The sequence below is a fragment of the Drosophila elegans genome, unplaced genomic scaffold (assembly GCF_018152505.1).
Source record: "Drosophila elegans isolate 14027-0461.03 unplaced genomic scaffold, ASM1815250v1 contig_149, whole genome shotgun sequence".
Classification (NCBI taxonomy): Eukaryota; Metazoa; Arthropoda; class Insecta; order Diptera; family Drosophilidae; genus Drosophila; species Drosophila elegans.
Genome location: NW_024545513.1, coordinates 21533659 through 21557751, shown reverse-complemented (window position 1 = coordinate 21557751; position 24093 = coordinate 21533659). Strand labels below are relative to the sequence as shown.

At 40.5% G+C, this 24093-nt stretch overlaps 1 protein-coding gene and 1 long non-coding RNA gene across 2 annotated transcripts; one reads left to right on the top strand and one right to left on the bottom strand.

The window, feature by feature from the left end:
- Positions 1-5994: 5994 nt before the first annotated feature.
- LOC108147633 lies at positions 5995-24028 on the top strand. The gene is made up of 3 exons (XR_001774527.2): positions 5995-6230; positions 6735-7081; positions 23941-24028. It is a non-coding gene; the product is annotated as an uncharacterized LOC108147633 (long non-coding RNA).
- On the bottom strand, positions 8059-9095 carry LOC108147632 (clumping factor B). Its single transcript, XM_017274288.2, has 2 exons — positions 8869-9095; positions 8059-8813 (listed from the first exon to the last, which is right to left on the bottom strand). Exons 1-2 carry the CDS (start codon positions 8960-8962, stop codon positions 8314-8316), a joined length of 594 nt encoding a protein of 197 aa, XP_017129777.1. The 5' UTR covers positions 8963-9095; the 3' UTR covers positions 8059-8313.
- Positions 24029-24093: the final 65 nt, after the last annotated feature.

Sequence of the window (24093 nt, the reverse complement as noted above, 5' to 3'; positions counted from 1 at the left end):
CTGTTGCTGCTGCTGCTGTTGCTGCTGCTGTTGCTGCTCTTGGTGACCCAAACAGGTCGAGTTCTGTTCTTTTGAAAATGCCCCAATATAATTTAATGATGAACAAGGACAAGAGCTGCACCCCCTTTTTGGGTGTAAATCTGTAAATTTTATGCGACAATTGGAGCCAAAATGAAATTTGTACCATCCGAAAATGGGGAATGGGATGCGCTTTGTGGTCGGGATTTGGGACTCGGGACTCGGGACTCGGTACTCTGTACTCGGGCTTGATGATTTGATGAGGCTGCTTTTCACATATCCCAGATATCCTATAACCAATCCTTCCAACCTCCCCCCCCTTCCTCACCTTTCGGCCCGATTTCGACTCCGTTTCTACGTAAACGTGGAATACAAATTGCACTCATTTTAGTTTCTCACGTTTGTTGCATGTTGTACATGACTGCAACGCGTACGCACACAAATTGACACACACACACACACACACACACACACACACACACGTGCCACACACAAATACATACATGACCGAAAAGGAGGTAGGCCTCGACCTCTGCTTAGTTTCGACCCTCCCTCCCCTCTGCCTTCTTCGTCCTCTATATTCCATTCTCGATGGCAGAACGAAATGACTCCAGGACACCAGGACGAAAGGACTCCCAGGCACTCCTGCCCGCAGCTTCAGCCCGCTGCTGCTCTGTTTTCCTGTCGCTTCATCGGCATGCGACAAACGGAAATGTTGCTTTTATGCTTTAAATATGGCAACTTTGTGGTGTCGACAGACACACTCTCACACACACACACACACACACACGGTGACTCATAGATACTCTCACGAGCACACGGCCACATCTAGCACTCAGAAAAAACCAATACTCAATATTATACAAAAATCTGCATCTGCATCTTATTTTGTAAGAAAAGTTGGAGAGCTGTTCAAAAAATCATACCTATCTGTTTTCTTCATTATTTGCAATGCAATTATATATATTTGTTAATACACATGCAACTTATAATTCTTAAGTGCGTATTCTTGGTTGCATAAAGTATAAATATACTTGATCTCAATCATCCCTCTCTTCGTCTGCCTGTTTCTACGCAAACTATTCTCTCTGTATTAAAGTTCTTTTGAATGAAACTATCCAAAAGGGCATATTTCTATTGCAGGTAGTATACAAGTCGGATTGGACTATTATAACTTAATACTAAATCATACTTGCTTTCACAGGAACAATAAAAGAAAAAGGAAAAACATTTTGAGTTTTCTATTTATTTTGACCATACTTCGACATAAAGTCATGGTTACTATTACAGAATAACGGTTTAAATATTATTGAAATCGGTAGGCTATATCATATAGCTTCCATTTTACTGAACAATTGTAAAAAAATACATAATTATAACATAATTATAGGTACGAAAGCTTATAAAAATATCAGAAAACTATTACTATTTACGGCTTTAATCTTATCAAAACGGGACATGATCTAAAAATTCATTAGAAAATTGACATGGCTTTATTGTTTTTAAACATATACAAATTAAAATATAGCATTTTTTTTAGAATTTTATTTTATATGTTGTATGTATATAAACGTAGGCTTTTTGTTAAGCTCAAATGGGGTACGGTTCAAAGAGAGAGTTGATCTTAGAAATATGTTTTTATACATTTGAAATTGGAGGGATCCAACGGATGTAGCTGGTTAACCAGGCTTATTCCTGTTATACCTCTTATTTCAATTTGTTTGTTCAGTGCATTGACAGTCGTGTCGATTGCACGTCTTGCCTGGTCCTCATCCAGCGGCTGGTTGGGTTCGCTGCCTATGCATCGGCCGCATCCCCTTCATCCTTCGTCCTTCATCCTTCGTTCTTCGTCCTTTATCCATCGTCCTGAGCTCCCCTTTTGTGTGACTATATCGCAACGGGTGTGAGTGTGTGTGTTAGCGAGTGTTTGAGCGATCGACCATGAGGCCTTCATTATTGCATTTCATGATTTTGCGGTTCTTTATGCTCGTTCCTTCACACTAGGCGGGAACACAAATAGGGGAAGGATGTGTGGCTGTGGGGCGACTGAGCAGGTGGGCGTGGCCGTGGGTCTGGGACAGGACACTGGACGAGCAGCGTCTGCCATGTGCCATGTGCCATGTGCCATTTGCCATGTGTTTGGCCTGGCCGGGACTGGTGTCGACACTTTCACAACATCCACATCCACAACTACAACTACAACTACAAATACAGTGACAAAGACATCACAGTCAGGGCCAGGATATGGCTTTGCCCCTCGTCCCGCATTCATTTCCATCTCGAGAATCGACTCACTCCTCGTTTCCGTGTCCATGTGCCTCATTCAAATTTTCAATATCTTCTATGTGTGCTGCCGGTCGTTATCACGCATTTCCTGCCATTTGCATCGCCATTTCCATCTACATCTACATCTCCATTGCCATTGGCATTGGATTGGTAGCGGGAATGGGAATGGGACTGGGATTGGGACTGGGAATAGGAGTGGGAATGGGAATGGGTATGGGACCTGCAGCCACAAGACGCTGGCTACGTGGCCAGCAACCGACTTGACCAATTTGCCGCCCCTGCGGTTCCGGGCTGAGCGCATTAGGCCGCACATTGGGCCAGCATAAATGCAAAACCGATCGTGGACTCCTCAATGGCAGTACAATGGCAAGGGTTAAGGGCTAGGGGGTCACCAGCTCAGTGAGTACAATCGGTACACTTTGCACACATTTCAAAGCATTTGAAAACTGGCGGTGTTACTTTAAAGATACCTTAACTGCATCTCAGCAGAAGTACTAAATTAATTCCCTAAGGACAAACAATTTGGCGAGCATAAAATTAAACAAATTTTTACTATTATAAATCGAGTTATAAATACAAAATAAGGTCCAGTAACCGGCGCGTTATTAAACCTAACAAATATATAACAATTTATAAAAACAATTTTTGTATATATATATATATATATATATATATATATATATATATTTATATTGATATATATGAATTCACCTCAGAATCATTGCTGCTAGAACTATAATAAATGTTGAAAATTTATTCTGAAAATTTAATCCCCTAAAAAATATTTGTAACATGCCCTAAAATTTTGTTTTTCTATTTTGTTAAATTATTGGATAACACACCATAATTTTAAGTGACTAACACAAAAAATAAAGAGTTTTAACTTGTAGTGCTAGGATGTCAAATGAAGAAATAAAAAGATAAATAATGTCGCTTGTATTAGTAAAAACATAGTAAAACAAGAAATAAAGCAAACTTCGGCAAGCCGAAGTTCATATACCCTTGCAGCTATTGCAAGAATTAAACATTTTTGAAAACATTAAAATTATGATTTACTTTCGTATTTGTTTAAAAACATTGAAGCTATGATGATTTGCAGCTCAAATATTTGATAGTTATTTTATATATTTTTATTATTACTATGGGAGCTATATGATATAGACGTCCGATTTTGATAAAATTTAAACCACAATTCTGAATTATTTAACCATTACTATATGTCGAAGAACTAAACAAAAAATTAAAAAACAGCTAAGTTATAATTTTTTTTCATTTATTTTTCCGATTGTTCCTATGGGAGCTATATGATTTAGTCGTCCGACTTTGATGAAATTTAAACCGTAAATCGGAAATATTTTACCATTACTAAATGTCGAAGAACTAAACAAAAAATTAAAAAACAGCTAAGTTATAATTTTTTTTCATTTATTTTTCCGATTGTTCCTATGGGAGCTATATGATATAGTCGTCCGACTTTGATGAAATTTAAACCGTCAATCGAAAATATGTAACCATTTCTAAATGTCAAAGAACTAAACAAAAAATTAAAAAACAGCTAAGTTATAATTTTTTTTCATTTATTTTTCCGATTGTTCCTATGGGATTTGATGAAATTTAAACCGTAAATCGAAAATTCATGTGATTTTTCGAGCAGTGTAAGATACAGAATCTTGGAACTTTTCAAATCGTATTTTTTATTTGTGCACGGATAAATTGACAAGGTTTGTGTACCTTACATAATGGTTTTGTGTCGACTCGTATCCATCCCTTGACTGCAAAGGTATTACAACTGGCTTGCCAAAGTAAGTCTCCGTTAATGTTTCTCAATAATGTACGTTGTGTGATTCTTGTGTTTCATTCCCTAATCTAGTTTAATTATCATTTTCAGTTTTCTATTGTTCTAATTAGATCAAAATCAGGGGGAGCATGTCCAAACACGGTTGATTGATTTGATGCAATGCAATTGTGACTAAAATTTGAATATTAGTGGGGTGACTTTAAATTGAAACTATGGTGGCATTATTTGAAATCAATTTCTTGTAAGTCAATATTACCTTTAATTTATGTATTGTTTTTGACTATTTTTTAGCCTTTAACTATTATCGACTTAAATTAAGAATTCCTTTTTCTAAAGTCAAATACTTGCCCATTACATTATTTTACGTACATTTTTTGCGTTTAAAGTTCATATATTTTTCCTAAAGTATTTAATTATCTCCTTAATGAGCTCGCTTGCTTGTCATTTGTGACATTTTGAACAATTTAATCTAGGGGCAAGGGTGTTATCGTTAAACTTGTCCAGAATGTTGTAAAAGAAATCATATACGCAGAAAAAAGAAGAAAATTTCTCGAAAGTGTTGCAGTCTACAACAAATTTTGTTTATGCGAAAGTTATGGCCGAAGAAGCACCCTTTTTAAAGACACTATTTTTCCATTTCTTTTTTTTTTAGTTAGATACTTTATTTCAACTTTGTCCTTGCCCCGTTCTCAGGTGCATTAGCCCATAATATTTATTATATTATATAGATTATATAGCCGAAAAGTATTGTTAGTTACAAACTCATACCGCAAGTGCTCGTAAAATATGAACTATTTAATGGGTCTTCATTAATTAAGGAGTTGCTCTTAAGCCCATAATTCCTTAAATGATCCCCATCCCATTGCAATGGTTGAATTATCTTGGCATTCGTGCAGCAACAGACCACATGCTATATTCTCGCACACTCATGCCCCATACCTTCTGCCCCACTTCGGGCCGCTTTATCGGCCCGGCCAATGATCAGTGACAACTGGCTTCCTATCTGACTGGCCCGGCCATAATCCGAGTGGCCGTATCCGCTGGGGAGCAACAGCATCGCATTCAGCTGTTAATGCCACTGATTGCTAATAAATTGAAAACCATTTCAGCACGGCCCCTGCCGAAGGCAATAGGTGGCAGAGGATTTGCACTCGATGCCGGACACATTCGCATCGCACATGGGGATCAGGCGGTGGAAGGGTGTTGCAATCGGGGAATCGGAATCACACTGAGAATCAGAATCAGAATCAGAATCAGAATCAGAGTGAGAATCAGAATCAAAATCACAGAATCAGAATCAGAGACGAAGCCCCTTCAATGAATATGCAAAAAACAAGGCAAACCAGTGAATAAAATCAAAATAAAACTCATTTATCAACACGCATGGCACACACACACTATCCATCTCCATCTCCATCGATAAAGGTGGACAAATGTGAGGCTGCTGATGCTGTTGGCCACGTGTTGGCCAAAAGGGAAAAGGTCACAAAAGCAGGTTAAGCTGCTTTTTCTTTTTTTAAAAAAAGCGCACATCACGTTAATACCCGCTGGTGGCGTGTAAAAAGTGGGCGAAAGAAAGAGAGCTGCTTTTCCGCCGGGCCACGTGCGAACCACACCACTGGCGACCAACGACTGGGGACTAACGGGACCTCCGAACGACACCGATGACGAGCGATGACCCGACACACCGGCCGAAGTCTGACGAACGACATCGAGCGCCACCGAGCGCCGCCGAGCGCCGCCCGAAGCACTCGTTGGCGGCTTCGGGTTCGTCATCGGGCCGCGCCGAGACCAACGATTGGCGACGCCTTCGGCTTCGGCTGGCAATGCGGACCGCGGCCGTAATCCGTTCGCTGGATTTTTGAATTAGTTGCGTGTGGTAGCTTGTTGACATCAGTACCGGGTACCGGATGCGGATGCGGACACGTGCGTGGCCCGCAAATCTCTCGCAAATCTCGACAAGTCCTGACTTGACGCGACCCCCAAAATCACTGTTCATAGTTTGCCGCTTGGAGTTCCCCCAACTGGCATTTTAGTCTCACTCTCTGGGTGGGAAGGATCCATTCTTCCTTTTTTTTTTGTTGCACACCATACTCCGGTCGCACGTGTGTGTTGTTTTGAGTGCGAGGTGAGTGATTTTGATGCGCTGTTTTTTGTCTGCCCCCGCAACAGTTGCAGTCGCATTAAACTGCACCCCAAACAGAGACCAACCAGCGGAAGCAAACCAAACTAAAGCCAACCAAACCGAACCCAAAAACCAAACTAAGCCCGGCTGATAGCTGGCTAAAACCTGGCCTGCGGTCCTCGATGGTCGATGGTGCATATGTATGTAGATGGTAGGTGGTCGCCGGTTGTCCGTTCGTTCAGCTAGTTTTGTGGTCGCTTTGACGCGGTCGCGGGCAATTTGAAAGCCAACACCGAAACGCCGATTACGTTAAGTGCAGTCGAAAAGGAAGCAAAGTGGGAATCAGAATCACAATCATCATCATCATCATCATCACCATCATCATCGGCAGCAGTAGCAGCAGCAGACTGCATTGCATTGCTCGCATAACGAAAACATTTCGCTTTCCGCCCGATGTTGTATTTCATTTTCGCATCGCTCTTACTCATCCTTTGTCGTCGTTTTAAGTTTTAGTTGCCAGCAATTGCAGCTGCCAGTTTGCAATTAAAGACTAAAGACCAGTCCCATGCAAATTCTAAATGCTAAATGCTAAATGCCCAATGGTAAATGGCAAACAGTGAGGCAACCGAGGGGCGGTACAACCGAATGGCGAAATATTAAATACTAAATGCCACCTGCCAAGGGAAAGCTGTTCAGCCCGCCTGTTGCCTTCGTCCGTCAAGCACTTCGTTGAAGTCACAGTCGCCATCACCATCAACATCACCATCAACATCATCGTCAGCATCGCCGTCACCAATCTCCCTCAGGTGTCCTGATGTCCGGAGCCACCATCCAGCCACTTTGAGTGTGAACAGGTGAGTGACACAGGGGAAAATATATCCGAAACAGGAAGTTGGCGTGATCGCAACGGCAAGAGCAAAAGCTCTGAAGTAATGAATACGGAAAAATTTTCATTGCAAAAAACCAAATAAATCAAAGTGATTCTGACAAACAATTGGTAGTTTTAAAACAGAGTCAATCGATCGCTTATTCCATTTAAAAGCTAATTGTCTAGAGACGTTCATCACATTTTAGCAAACAGGGTTCTAAGTAGAGTAGGGTATCTCCATTACAAGGCAGCTCAGGGTATTTGTTGTATTTGTTTAAAAGTGTGAACAGGAAGATTTAAAGCGATGAAGTACATACAGCTGCGTTCATGAAAATAGTTGTTTTTTGTAAGCTTTTAAAAAACAACAATCAAAACTAGCTTTAAAGCAACTTTTAAAAATTCTTTCTCATATTTTCATGAAGCTAATACTATAAATTAAATGGGGCTCACAAAACCCACATTTTCATATTAAAATATTACAAAACAATCGTTGATACATTATTTTTTTAATTTTTATGTTTAAAACGAGATTAGATATTAAAACACTTTTATTTCAATACAAAGTGCAAATATGTTATTGGTATATTTCGATTTGTATATATATTTTTTACATTTTTTATAGAAATATCAAGAGTTTTAATTTTTCATTGAACAATCTAAACATTATCGAAAGATTTCTAAGCCTAATTTTGTTCATTTGTAACTAAACGTTAATATAGATTAAAACAAAAGTTCTCCAAGACTTGAAGTGTATATGTACATTAATAGCAGAGTCGGTTTGTAAAAATCTTAAATTTGTTAGACTTGGATGTTCCCAACATTTTTCTTTGTATCTTTTTGTTTGAAACCAAATCTACAGGGTCATGAAATTCGGCTGATTCAGTCAAAAAAAAGAGAATATGTTGATAAAGATATACTTTTTATTTACACGTCCAGACTTGACTGATTAAATTTAGTTTAGTTTAGTTTGTACATAAAACAATTTATGCTAATTTGCTGAATGCATAGATGTTAATGGTCTATGATCGCTTTAATCAATAACTTAGTTATTAAGGGATAGCTTAAATGCTGAGTGTCGAATAATTTTGGCCATTTGAAAGGGTCTCCACGAATAATATTGCTATGCCTTTGTCTCATAGTTAGCCAGCAAATTTTATTTAAGGCTCGTGTTAGTAAAAATGTGAAAATCTACTGCAGATGCTAGAGTGGAGTTTGTCTTCAGAATGCCCCCTTTGACTCGGGCTTCTCCTCGCTCTGTTCATCTCCTTCCAGCAGGATCGGCCAGCTCTCCTCCCCCTTTTTCTCCTCAATTTCATTGGGTTGGTCGTCGTCCTCCTCGCTGAACATGAGCTGGTAGGGATTTTGCAGCCCGCTCTCAAGGATGCCGCTTGGCATCATCTTGCCCTTGTTGTCCTTGGTGTCATCCGTCTCCTCGCCTTCTGTCCCCATCTCTTCCGACTCCGACTCCGGCTCCGGCTCCGGCTCTGAATCAGACTCCGAATCAGACTCCGAATCAGACTCACTATCGCACTCGCAGCAAAGGATCTCGTGGGCCAGCAGGGAGATGGCCTCCTCGCAGAAGATTTCCACCTCATCCAAGTCGTTGTCCGAGTCCCCAGCCAGCAGACTGTAGGTTCTTGTCTGCAGATCGGTTGGATCGGATGGACACGTAGCAATTGCCACTTTGGCATTGACATCTGGATCGGATTTGCTGCTATCTGGAGTATGAAATTGATTTGGCTTGGGACTCAGAAGGGGCATCGACTGCTTTACCTTCGCTATCCGTTTCGCCGGAGCTGGTTGCCTCACTGCTGCTACTTGAGAACTCCAGCTCGTCCTTCATTCTCACTCCCACTTCCACTTCCATTGCCTGAACTTTGATTGTGGCTGATCCCGTCGATATGCTCCTATGTCTATATGCTATATGTCTGAACGCCACCCGTTGAGATTCCTACTCCTACTCCTACTCCGATTCCGATTCCGATTCCGAACTTGTTTCTATGCGTGCCGAAGTGCTTTGCCAGGCAACTGCGATTGCGATTCCGACGGCGATTGCTTGAGATGGAAGCGGGAAACGACACTGCCAGCCAGCACGTAATGTCCTGGGCGCTTCCTCCCTGGACGGAGAATTAAATTTTATGCCAACTGCATTGCCCTTAAAGGCGAGGCGAAGGTCTTTCTTCGAAACGCAAGGGGCCAAGATGGAGCCAGAGTTGGCCAACTCCGTGCCCCACACACACACACACATGTGCACATCATGCACATCAACTGCGGAAAGGACACACAGGACTCTCGCCAACTGGCTACCGCAGCAAAGTTACGTTTGAAATTTTATTTCCATGGTCGGGACAGAAATGCAACAAATAAAATAAAAAAAAAACCCTGACCCGGAGTCGTTGTCATTGTATCACTCTCATCTGGACAGAGGCGACACACCTAAAATGCCGGGACATCCGGTTGGCCAACGGCAAGCCAAACGAGAAACTTAATAGGGCAGGCACAAATTAGCAGACAACAGACTTGCCGCAATGCAATTTATAAATTGATATAAATTATTATACGTGTAATTAACATATCGACGGCGGCGAGAGTACATTTCATTTAATTACTTGTTTTTCAGTTCAAAACTTGTTTCTGGGGTGCAGCGTGGGCGCTTGCGGTCTAAATAATTTAGCTCATCTATTACAGTTATTTATGCCTTTGAAGCATTTATTGAATTTAAAAATAAATTAATTAATTTGAGCTCAAATTACAAGTAAGATAGTTATGTTGGTGTGATGTCCCTTCTTGGCCCTATGTTTTCTTTATTTAATTAACTGTTAGCAAAGGTAGTAAATTCAAGTCAATTTTAATGTGTTTTGCTTTGGTCATTGTGTTTTTTTTGTTTTTTTAAACATGAAAGTATTACATTTTTGAATTTGTTTTAAATTTTTGAAAATGTAGTTTGTTGGAGATATTGCTTTTTAAACAAATAAGACCTATTTTTAATCTTATATTTTCTACGAAAGCTCAAAAATTTTAATTTAATACTAAAGTAGTCAAACTGTAGCATAAGTTGTTATTCATCACAATAGTAGACTATAGGAGAAACATGCACTACTATCTAATTTTTATTCACAATAAATAAGTAAATAAAAAAGTTAGCAATGCAGTGTAATTATCATTATGGTTTTAAATTGTATTCTAATATGAAATAAAATATGTTAAATTTAATACTAAACTATTCCGTTTTTTAGCATTGCTTATTGGACTCTCTAAACAATTGTCTATGGCTGTCAGTATTTTAAACGTATTTAAAAAAAACACTTTAACTTAAAAAGCCACTGGCTCATTTTTATGACAACTTTTTTGTTTATTTCAATTTTAAGTCACTGCGTCTTGGGAAAAAGTGACCCCTAACACGTTAGCCCACACGACAAGTATACCCCTAAGCTAAACTGCACTTGCTCAGAACTTTCTCTCGTTCCCATTTCCATTTCCACTTCCATTTCCATTTTAACTGGCTTTCCCCTGGACCGAGGACCCAGGACCCAAGACTCAGGACCCAGGACCCCCGGCCTGGACCACTTTGGCGAGCCACAATTTAATTTCTGTTTTGGTTTCGGTGCAGTTTTTTGCAGCAGTTCAGTAGTTCAGCCGTTTCGCCTTGTCCGTTCGTTTTAGTGCTTTACTGCCTTACTGCCCGCTTACTGCCCGCTCTACTGCCCGCTTACTGCCCGCTTACTGCTGTTGTGTCCAAGACCTTCCGGTCGTCAGAGGCAGTCGTTTTGTGGTGCGTCTTTGGTCGGCATTGTGTCGCGTGAAATGCTGGTCCTTCCCTCGGGTCCCGCTTCCTTTTTGCAATATCCAGTTTAAAGCCTTGGCGCCAAGCGAAGGAGAATGGGAATGGGAATGGGAATGGCGCTGGGCTGAGCTCACTGCGTTAACGAACATAATAACCCTTTTCTCTCTAATTACACACCAAATTTACTACAAACGAGCAATAAAAATCATCCAAGCAAAATCTCTGCTCCGGCCACAGAGAAACCCAGCATCCAATCCACCAGAGTAACCCCATCCACTTGCCGCGTTCGCAGCGCTTAAATGCAAATGCTTTTTTCCCATGCACAGCACAAAAACATTAACAACAATGACAATAAATGAAAGACATTAATGCTAAGCGATCCGCATCTCGTGCCCACATCCACTTCCACGTCCACAAAAGAAATGGGTATGGGTATGGGTATGAGCATGGGAATGGGTATGGGAATGGGTATGGGAATGGGTATGGGAATGGGTATGGGTATGGGAGCCCGACGTTGACGACGATTGGCGACGGCGACGGAGACGGTGACGGTGACAGGCTGCCTCGACAGTCAATGAAATAAAATTAAACAATTATGAAAAAAAAGGGCTTAAGCAGGGATGCTCGCTTCGTGGATTCCACCTAAGCACATCACATTTTGGAGCGTTTCCCTAGTTCCTAACAAGGATATTCCGAGCACGCCCTTGCCCCCGATCACTGCCCATGTATATACATGTATAATTATTTGATGCCGTAGCTCTTCATATCTGTCTGGCCCCATCTCAGTGGCACCGGTAGTAGCTTCCACTTAAACCTCATTCACTCACTCACTCACTCACCCACTCACTGACTCAGTCACTCACTCACTCATCCGACAGTGGGGCAAATTTTACGCGACGTAATCGTAATATGATTATCGTGCCACATAATCCCCATCTTCCGCACTTCCTCTGTGTGTGTGTGTGTGTGTGTGTGTGTGTGTGTGTGTTCCTCTGTGTGTGTGCGTTAAATAACTTCCTTCCGGTGGCGACAACATCAACCGACTCCGTGTCGTGGCATACTCGTGTATCCGCTTCCGTTGAATGATGCCGCAGAAATGCCCCAAATCTCATATCATCATTTACGCAGTAATTTTTGAGGCCAACTGGATGATGAGCACGCCAAAGCCGCCGCTGCCCCCTCGGAATTATCCAATTCAGCCAGAGGACAGAGGACAGAGGACAGGGGACAGGGGACAAAGGACACTTTGGCCTCAGTCAACAGGCAACTGCATCACCCATTTACCATTTTCCAGAGCTAGACTCAGATTCAGATTCAGATTCAGAAGCGTAATAAACAAAGCTTCAGCTCGCAACTCATGCGAGGCGAGGAGCAGGCGACTGTGGCTGTGGCTGTGACTTTTGCTGCTCGGTGCTGAGGGCACGTCCATCCTGGTCTGGGGCTTTTTCCGCTCTCCGAGTGTCCTTATTTTAATCTCGACACAAGTTAACAGCATTGTTGGCAGCCGCGTGCCATCCGTGAGCTTCCACTTCCACATCCACATCCACATCCACTGCCGTGCTCTAACTCAACATAATGCGCACAGCTCGACGGCACTCATCCTAACCGCATCGCATCGCATCGCATCGCATTCGTCCCTAGTTTCAGTTTCAGTTTCAGTTTGTGCCACCGGATTCCCCTCGTCGGCGTCCTTGTCGTCCACATCCTTGTCATTAGCAGTTAGCATTCAGACGACGTCGTCGTCGTTGTCGTCGCCTCCTCGTTGCCTTCGTTGCCTGTCGCCTGCCGTTCATAATGTTATGATGGCTAAAAGCTAATTGCGTTTGTCTGTGTTAGTCGCTGACATTTGGCCTCCTCATCTCATCGTCCTTGCTCCTCCATTGCCATCTCCATAGCCGTCGCCATCTCCGGCGTCGACGTGGCGGCATTAAGTGTCACTGGAGTGCGTGATCCTTGTAAGTCGTCTAGTTACACATGTTTTTATAACCTGCTCTGCAGGAATACCCTGTTGTTCCGGCTGCCACCACGCGGGTGGATTAGTTGGGGGGCCAGGAAAGAAAGTCCGACTTAAAGTGTGATTGTCTTTGGCTCAGGGCTTAAAAAGAAAGGGTTGCCATTTCCGGGAGCGCACAAGGATAGTTGGCTTTCATAAGGTGAAAGCATGGAGGTTCAGCAAGTTAATTCCAATTAATCATGTTCATCGCCTTAAAACATGACAACTTTCAGAAATGCAGTGCTTTTGCAATCAATAGCTTTATAAATTCCTAAAAAATGCAATAACTAATTTAATGTTTCTTTTACCTGTGGATATATAATATATATCTGAAGTAAAGCACATGAGGACTCACTGGTAAAAAAAAACATAGTGTATCCCAGCTATTTTTTACTCATTTTGATTATTTTTCGCTTTGATTTTCGTCTTTTGTGGTTTTTAAAAATATTAAAATTATTTAATAGACTATTTTCGGAATTGATTTAAATTTCTGAAAACTAAATTTAAATTAAAACTTGCCACGCTGGCATATTAATAACAATATAATTAAAATTAAATTAAATTAACTTAACTTAAATAAAATGCATTTAAATAAAATATAAACTACCTAAAATTTTTCACAATAATAACATATTTCAATATTATGATAAATCATGAAATGAATTATTGTATTTATTGTATTATGATTTGATATTTTAATTAAATATTATAAATCAGACATTTATTTTAACTCATCTATTTTAGTATCAGTGTACAGTCCACAGTGTACAAGAAAATAGTCAATTATTTCGGTGTAATTCAATTATAAATATTTTCGATGCAATAACTGGATATTAATCTGTCGAATTGTGCTCGATAATCGCAGCAGCTGAGGAAGTGCCTTGTCTTTTCGCCAACGTCATCGTCTTTCGACTGCGGTTTTTCCCACTTTTCCCACCATTCCCACCTTTCCCCGTTTTCCCAGTCTACCCAGCAAGTCCTTGTCGTCGGCGTGTCCTTGATGGCCCCGATCAACTTATTGCGGTGTCACTCCGCAGGGCGACCTTCGGCCACCGGCTCGAATCGCTTAATCAGCCGGACCCAATGACCGACTAAGGCCCCTATGACTTTACCTGCCAAGATGCCGGCGAGGAAGGCACTGGACAGGACAGGACTCGCCCGCTTATAGCTGACAAATCACCAAGTGAGTCCGAGTCCAGAGTCCAGAGTCCACGTCCACGCCGAGTTGACAATAAGAAGTGTCATCATTAACGAACATCGGCCCGGCAAACATTTATCAATGGCAAACAGGCATTGGGGCGGACAAACAAACGAGTCGGCAGGGCAGGCAAACAAATGATGGGGCCGAAACGAAGGCGTCAGGAACTTGGGCAAATTAAATCGGTGCTTAAAATATCCTGGCCCAGAAGGGGTGGCGGGGTGGGCGGTTCAGGATGTGGTGCGGATAACCGCAGTTGGGACTGAATCCTCTTGGGGATGCCTCAACAGTTTTGTTTCCCATCATCCGACGAAATCAAGCAAATCGTATTAAATAACAGTTAATTACAAATACACACGACCCGGCCAAGGACCCAGACTGCCGTCACCCATTTACCACTTACCACCATCCACCACCCATCACCCACTAACCACTAACCACCACCCACAACCCAATCTCACCCTTCGTTTTCCACCGCTGCTGTGACCAAGTGTTTTCCTTGGGAGCTAGATTTGGGGTCAAAGCCAAATGGTTGATGCTGAATTAATTAATGATTCACTTGAATGATTGATTGTTTGACTAAATGATTGAATTATACGATCGGCCCTCAGTCCTCAGTAGGGGAAGCAAAAGTGTGCTGTAACCTTTGACCGTTGCCCAATTATTTAGCCAGAAACAGCAATAAACACGCCCACACATCTTTTCACTCTCGATACGCCAGTAAATATGCCAATAAGTCGAAGATAAGCTCTGCCTTTTTAACTTTTTTGGCTGTTGTCCTTCCTCATTTCACATAGCCCAAGATGCTAGTAAAGTTGCGTAATAGTTGCATAAGTCCTTTCCCAATCAAAAGTGTATTTGACTCACCTTTCTTATAACATATAAAAGCTTTGCTGCTTATTCCAAAGGACTATTTTCTATAATTATCTACCTTTACTAAAAGTTTAAGGCCGACTAAAGTTTGGTTTTATTGAAGCTTTATTAAGTCCTTAATAATGCAAACTTGTTTTGCAGCTATGCAGATTCCTGGGAGTGTGTAAAAGCATGCTAATTGAATTAAGTTTAACATGATTTCAAAATGGAACACTTTGCATGCACCCAAACAAAAAAGTTGTCATAGAAACTAAACTATTGTTAACTAAATTTTAAATCATTGGAAATCAAAAATGAGTGAGTATTGAATTAAAACCCGTAAAGTATCAATATAAAACTTGTGTGATTTAAAAATAAAGAATTAGTCTACAGTTTTAGACTTTTCGGGTATAGAAATAAATACTTATACCTTAATATTGTCTGTAGTTTATTTAAAAGATACACTTTTGTTCATTTAAATTGGACTAATACTAAATGCTACAAATATGTCGAAATAGATACTCCATCATTTTTGCATCAAAGGATTAAATGCTCGAAGGCCAGGTCTTGTGAATTTTGAAATTTCTCCTGTTTTGATGATAAACTAAACCTATTGTGCTGTCTTTAAGATGTCTTAAATTGTTTTTAATGTTTATTATTATTGTATTAGGAGAATAGGAGGCGGAAGCCCCTTAGCTAACACAAAACCTAACCAACCTGTGAGAGTATTCGGTGATCCGCCAACGAGAAGCTATCTCCGTATCCAAGCAAAACATCTTCGGGCTGATTTTGGCTGCCTGAGTGGTAGTGGTAGTGGTAGTGGTAGTGGGAGGATACGCACTTGGCCTCCAGCAGAATATGGCCAGATAAGATGCTTAGACAAAGGTCTCAGACCAGTTTTAGCCTTGTTGCACGCCATTCGAGCCAAACACTTTGGGGCACGGAAAGGAGGGAGTGGGCCCGAAAATGGGCTTGGCAGTGTCGTTGACAGCCACAAATTTTGGCCTGCCAAAGCCGTCGGAGGAGAAGCAGAAGGATTAGAAGGAGGAGGTCTTCTCCCCCAGACAAGTCTGAGCCACTTTTGGGCCAACGGCTGGCTGTCTGGGGCTTCTGATGCTTCTTTTGCATCTGTGTGGGAAATCCCAGACGCTCGATGGCCAAATATTCATACATACATTTATGCGAATTTCTCGATGCAATTTGAGGAGGCGACGGGGCCTTTGTGGTTCTCTAATCGGCCTGGAGTCCGGTCAGTTAGTAGTGGCCAAGTGGACGGCCATCCAGATCCAGTTCAACTGCCCATGCCTGTGCCTTATCAATCTGCGCATCATCATTGCTCGCTCATTGTCCTCGCTCGAGTCACCGTTTTTAACTGCCGGGTCTTGGTTAACAAACATCCCATAATTTGATTAGTGACATTCTGCACAGGCATTTGGGTGAAAAGATAAGGAATGCACACACCAGAACACACACACATGGCGGTAAATGGACACTGGACATTGGACACTGGATACCGAACACCGGACACCGGAGACTGTGTGCCTGGCAAATGGCCAAAGTTGCAATTAAATTAAAGGATGCGTCGGACTCGTTTAGCCACCTTGCCAGGGATGTAGCAGATTGCCAGTTGCACGTGGCAGGTACGAATACCGTACAGTACCGGCACCAGTGCACTGTCAGTCGATCATTAATGAAGTGTCCTTTGGCCAGGACATTGCAGTTTAAAGAGCTGCAACCGCAGAGCAGAACCGAACAGAACCGAACCGAACAGAACAGAGCATCCGGCCCCTAATGCATTGACCTCCCAAGTGCTCCGCATGCGTGTGTTTCGCTCCCTGCGCTCCATGGCACTATCCTTATGGGTCCGGGTTCGAGCCCCACTGCCTTCTGATGGCCCGTGATGGCCACCCACCTGAGTACCAGATGCCGGGCAATTGAATGCGTACCCCCGAAACGGGCCACAAGCAGCCAGCATCTACCCCCGGCGAATAATTCCATTTACTGGCTTTTTTTTATCACTTATCCAGCTAAAGATGTTTGTTTTATTCGCCTGCTTTTTTATTTATTTCCTATTTATTTACTCCTCCATCTTGTTGCAGCTGCCACAGCTAGCCAGCCGGTGAGTTATGACCCGGACAGTGGGGCCATCGCTCTGCGCTGCTCTGCTCTTCTCTGCTCCGCTGTAGTTAACATTGCAGGAATTGGAGGAATTAGCAGCGCAGTGCCCAGACACACACAACTTGGCCAACTTGAATAAACTTCTCCGTTGCACCCACACTCACACCCACACCCACACTCACACTCACACTCACAACCACACCCACACCATCAACCTCATCCTTACCCAAACACAAAACATTCGCAAAGCAATTGAAGCACTTGGGCAAACGATTTGCCCGGCCAAATGAATGGTTGTATGAATCAGTACACTGAACAAAATTTTCGCTAAAGTCTGTTTAAATTTGAAAAAAAATTCACTAAAACTAGAGCCAATTTTTCCTCAACAATTTTCTTATACTAAGAGCGAAATATCTTTAAATAGTTCCTGAATTCCTAAAAATTATGATAAATTTTTCTAGAAAATATGTTTTTTTTTCATACAATTTTAGAGACTTTTCCGTTTTTAGTAAAAAATCGTTTTTAAACTTTCTAATGGGTTGAACCCACGCCATCATTAAGTGCAAGGCATAAGACTACTGAGCTTCGAATTTTGTAAATATTAGGACGATTTTTCTTGATACCAGAACATGTTTATCACTTTTTGTTTTACAATTAAGAGCGATTTCGCCCTCAAATTTATAAAATATTTTTAGGCATTTAAGTGAAATTCCATTTTTTTGAAAGGTAGGCCTTAATAAATTTGTTGCCTTTAATTTAAGGGTGATTTAATTTTTAGGACGATTTTCCAGTATTATGAAAAATATTTTTATGAGTGTAGTATTAGTAACTGCGCACTCCTCCCAAACGTTGGGGAACATTGGGCATACGCACTGGCAACAACAAAGATACGCTTAATTTCAGAGCAAGAAATAAGCCTTTGCATTCCTGCAGTCGCATGAAATGTTCATCCATTGCAAGTGCTTTAAAGGACGCGGCTTTAAAAATATACATTGTGGGTCTTCAAAATCGGTTTTAGGGACAAACAAAATAAAGTAATCAATAATTTCTCGTACATGTTTAAGCCTAAGAAGCCTGTATTTTGCTTAAACTTGCCGACTTGATTTAGCCAATTTCATCAAATAATAGTTAAGCTTAATCGGTCAAAACGTCCCTTCACTTGATTTCCATTTTGTTTCGATTGGGTTTCACTTAAGTTTTTTCATGGCCCAATGGACTACTAATGCAGCCATCTGTAGCTATATGTATTAGAATTTGCGACAAGATCAAATTTCAAAAATAAAATACAAACATTTAGCTAGAACGAAAAAATAACTTCGGTGGCGAAAGTTTATATCCGTTTTGACCAGTTCCTAGTTAAATGATTATTTTTTAAGGTTTTCATATAAATTAACCACTTGCTCCTATGACAGCTCTTTAATATTGTGGTACGATTATTTAATAATGCAATACTGAAATCATACAAATCTACAATGTCTTGAGTTTAAAAACACCGGAGTTATGACGATTTCACTTATAATTTTTGGATCTATCCTGTGCTTGCTAAATTATATACTCGTCCGATTTTTACAAACTTAAAACGGTATTTTTGATCCATACAAATTACTTTATTAAAGAGTATGGGCGTGTGTGTTTAAATACAAGTTAGGTTTATGCTAAGTTTAAGTAGAAACGGACAAGCAGACTGCGTTGCAAACGGTTGATTAAAAAAAATAGACTCAGGGTATAAAGCCTTTAATAAAAAATCCATGTGAAATCAATTTATTGCATATTTCGGCATAAACACAAGAAATGAAGATACAGAGCTGTAATATGCCGTCAAAATTGCCTTAAGCATTGTATGCAATTGAGATAGCGCCCACACAGCACCACCAACATGGCGGATGAGCAATATTTTTGTATTGCTTTTGATATTGAACTGTTCTCTAATTGCCTTAAACTTTTCAATAAAAATTATTGTGAAGTCTTATTCAAAAAAAAAGAGTCAAATGCTAAGCTCAACAAAATTATAATTTAAGAATATAAACGAGAACTTTAATGTTAATAAAAAAGTGCAAACAACCTTTAGATGAAAATATGTTTTACAAAAATGGAGTCCCAAATAACTAGGCTTAAGCTTTGTTAGAACGCAATCGTTGTTTTAAATATTCTTGTTGGTGTACGGTAAATTGTATGTCGTTATTAAATCTGTATGCTTGCTAGTTTTCTAAACTATAGTTTTAAATGAAATTTTTAAGTTGTAAGCAATAGTAAAATGCAAGCAATATCAGAATGCAACTACAATTTTAGGCCTATGCATTTTTTATGGTCTTCGTTACCCCGAGTAGGTTTCCCCCAAAGGAAGGGTTTGGTGTAGGTATCTAAGCATTTGGCAGTTGGATAGTGTAATGACTTACCCAGAAATAATCCGTTCCTGGTTGGCTAAAAAAAACTGTTAAGTCTCTGTAGCAAATGAATTGGACGGGAAATTTAAGGAGAGTGTAAATTGAAAACTTATTTATTTATTTTCAAATTTTGATTTTGATTTTCATCTTTGGTTTATTTATTGGCATATGTTTGCATTCATTCTGGGCCAGCTGCACTGATTGCTTTCGTTTTGATTTCAATTTGCGGGTTTTGTTTTTGATTTTAAATAACCTGCAGTCGAATGACCCCTCCACTAATCGCACATTTTGTACAAATTGATTCATTCTTCTGTCTACGGTTTTTTTTAAATAGTTGAACACTTTTAGCAAAATGTTATTTAATAAATATATCTCATATAACTTATTTCACACTCTTAAATAAACATTATACTTTAATCACCCTCAAAAATGTCCGATAGGGTTGGTAATTCTAAAATACCAACTCTAGAAAGTATTTATTAAATTAATTTTTTAATTAATGCACTGCATTAAAAATAACACATCCAAAACCGTCAGATATGGTCAGCTTATATTCCTGGCTTAATGTGTAAAAAGTTTGGATGAAACTTAAATCACTGTGCTCAGTTCACGTAGTGACGATGCGCACATGAAATTGCAGAATTAAAAATGTGGAGTAATCAATTGAAGTGAGTCATTTTATCCTTACAAAATGAATAAATTTCGATACAATACAATTTATAGGTAAAAGGCTTAAATATCTGCTAGCAACGGTAGAAAGTTTAAGAACATGTTATACATCTTTACCACAATGTATAATCATTTTTCTTCACAAGACTTAGTGGACGCCAAGAATTACAAAATGGAATGCTGTCAAAATGTGAGAAAATAGCAAGTAGCTATGATTATCCTCAACTTTCCCAAAGGGAATTGATTCCAACCCAATCATTGTGAATTGCGAACAGCAGGCGGCTGCTCCAAGAACTGCTAAATTAGTAATAGTAGAATCCAAGACCACTGTGCCATGGTCCGAGTTCTGTCTTCTGTCTTCTGTCTGGACCTCTCTCTTCGCTCGACTCTTCCTGTGTAAATTCAATAAAATGCTTAATAAAATTGATTGATTAGCTGCAAATGGCAGACGATGTCCGCAGCGGTGGGAAAGGGTAAGGGAATGGGAAAGGCAATGGAACATGGTGTGGTGGTCCTGGTGGCCGCATATTGCACATGCTTATTTAAAGGCATTGATGCCTGGCTCGATTCCTGTTTCAAGTGGATGCTGAGCCATATCGCAGACTGCCATGCTGAGCTCGTCGGCTTCTTCTGCCACATTTGCGATTCCCTTTGCCGTTTGCCATTGTCCTGATTCCACACACACACACACACACACACACACACACGTGAGAACCAGGACCAGGACTAGGACCAGGACCAGGACCAGGACCAGAGCTCACTTACGAGGCCGATGTAGTTCTGGCTGGAGTTGGCATACCCCGTCGCCCGTCGTCCGCTGTTGCTGTTGCTCTTGCTTACACAACTGTCTGTTGTCTGTACATTATTTGAGCTTGTGCCGGCATTTGTTATTTTGCTTTATCCTTTTAGATGAGGGCAACGCAAAGTAATGCGATTGCCTGGGACGGGAATAGATTCAGACGAAGTCGCGCATTCTTATCCAACTGACAACTGCACTCTGCCATCTTCCTGCACTTGTCAAAAAAAAAAAAAAAAAAAAAAAAATCGAAGTCTGGCAAAGAATGTATGCATTTATCGCCTGGAATTAGCACACTAGTCCCCACCAATCCTCCGCGATTGTGAGAATAGGTGCAACACAGTCCGTAGCTTGACACAGTCAAATATTTTCTTAAGTCGCCAGAGCAATAAACTATTTTTGCGGAAGGCAAGGGGGTTCCATGACCAAACTTAAGACGTTCAATCGGAAATGTAATTTGCTCTGCGACAGGAAAAAATAAGTAAACAAAATATAGCTAGTCTAAAAGCAACCGCATGTTGGTTTTTTAAAAAAAGGTTTCCGCTTTAAGAAAAGTTTATATTGAGGTATTTATAAATGAAAATATAGCAAAAACTGCAAATTTCCTATTTAGTTTCAGAAATCTAATAACTATCAGGAGAGATCATGACTATATTTATTGAGTACTAGCAATGTTACAGATGTTTGATAAAATGAAATTAAAACCGATACCTGAATTGAGGCCCATTATAAAAAATGTATGAATGAAATTTGACTTTTTTCATTTCATGAATTTTTTTATTTCATGAATTTAAAGTTAAACCATAAAATACATAATTATAATGCATTTTAAATAAATAGCAACCATTTCAAATACAAAATTTTCACATTAACTATTTTAATATTAAATGGCTTGATTATATTTTTATGTTTTCGAACTCAAATTTTGCAAAAAAAGTGAGCTGCAAAAATATTAAAAATAGGGCTTTTTAATAATCAATGAAAATTCAAAATGCTTTAAAGCGCAGCATAATTAAAATTTTTCAAATAACCCTTAGATAATTTTTTTAAACACTTTGAATAGTTAATTCCTAGCAGCTAAGAATACTATAACTCCTGGTACTTTGTGTCTCTTTCGATGAGTCCTATTTAATTGTTTCTTACCAGAAAGTTGACTGCTTTTCCGCTTATACTCTGCCACTTAGGCCATTTTAAGCAAATGCATCTGTGAATTACATCTGTGAACTCCGAGAGACAGACACCGCCTTTCCTTTGGCTGGGGCTGCTTTGTTGGTTTTCAATTATAATGTCACGCATTTATGCCTGCGCTTATTTATTATTGTGCTGATGCAGCCCGCTCCTTCGGTACTTCGGTCCTCCGCTCGTATCCAGGCTCAACTCCTCAGATGTCCTGCTGCCTTTGCCATCCTCAGTGTCCAATTAAAAGCCGATGCTGCAGCAAGGATTTGGACGGGGTCGTTCGAGGGGCGGCGGAGGCATTAAGATGGGTTAACTCCTCTAACATCAGGTGCTCGGCTGGCCGTTCGGAGTTTGGACTGCTGCATATTTGATTTGTGCATTTAAACATTTCAAACAAGCTGTGCCCCCACTCATCTCCAAGTGGCAGTGGCAGTGGCAGTGGCAGTGGCAAGTGCAGGCGACATTGCCTCATTCGAAATTCTCTTTAGAGTAATTTCAGTTATTATATTGCTTTGGCTTTGTTCATCCCGGCTCTTGCTGCTGATGTAGCAGCAACTTACCTCCTACCTGGGCATTATTTATTATGAATGATTAACAGGCAGCTATTTGGAGAGCGGACTCGCCAGTCCGAGGCATCGAACATCTGCATCTTCATCAGCAACAGCAACAGCATCAGCATCTCATATTTCCATCCGCATCTGCATCTCCAACTGAACCTCCACTTCCATCTCGGCTGTCGCATCCGGCATCTGGCATTTGTCCTGCCGCTTGGCCTGTCACCTCTTTCCGGCTGTCCCCTAATCCGGGCATAAATGTTGGATGTGTCGAAGGCTTTCTGAGCGGACAAGATCTGAAAGGCTGGCCAACCAGACGAGAGGTTAGAGAGAAATTAAATGCCACCTGCGGCCTGCCCCACAGTAAAGCCTTGGACGTGAGGACGACCACAGCTTGCACTGAAGTAGACATTCGAGATTATTCAAATTATTGTATACCCGATCACATTAGGCGTCTTAGGCTCATTCCTTTCCAATTAACTTAATTAAACGAATTAGAACTAGAACAACAGAGCAGCCATTTATAATTCATTATGCAAAAAATGTTCATAGCTTACATCAATACAATTCCACATTAACAATAGAAAGGCTAAGTGTCTGTATCGTTGAACTAAATCAGACTTTTAAATTGAAGTTTCGGGCGGTTTTTGGAAGGATATAGCAGGTTCAACTACTGTATAATTTTTGTACTAAGCTAAATTATTGACTTAATATTTACTGATTTACCATAATTTTATCATTTCCATATTGCCAATAGTGAGTCAGTGAAGAATATGAATATAGACTTTTCTTTTTCCAGCTTAATGGCTGTATCGTTAAACTGAATCAGATTTTAAAATTGACGTTTCGCGGGGTTTTTCAAAGGATCTATCAGGTTTGACTACTGTACAACTTTTTTATCCCGTAGCTGTCAAAGGAATAATTGGTGCATTTCACTTTGGTTCCATATAAATTAACGGAGCTTTTGTTTTAACATTTTTGGGGGTTCATCCTATGTTCGTATATATGTACATATATCATAAACATATGTATGCCATTGCTGCCCATGTACTGTGGTGCATGTGGTGCAACGTCCAAGTGTATTGTATTTATATTTAGTTCGAGTAAGTCATAACTTTTAAGTGTCGCATTGCTTCACTCTCGGCCTTTGGACTTTGAAATTGCAAAACTCGAACTCCGACAGTCCCCCAATCTCGCAATCTCACAATCTCACAATTTTGCAATCTCCCAGTCTAGCAATCCCCCAATCTCCCCAATCCCCAGTATTCGCAACCAGCTCTATCTGTGCCTCACTCTTTACTATCTCTGTCTCTTGCAGTTATTGGCATGCCACGCCCCCGCAAAGCGTAGCAACAGGAGCAAGGAGCAAACGAGAAGGAGAAGGAGAAGGCGAAGGAGAGGGAGCAGGAGCAGGAGCCGGAAGAAGTAGCGTAAATAAATATGATAAAGCTTAAGAATATATAATAAAGGA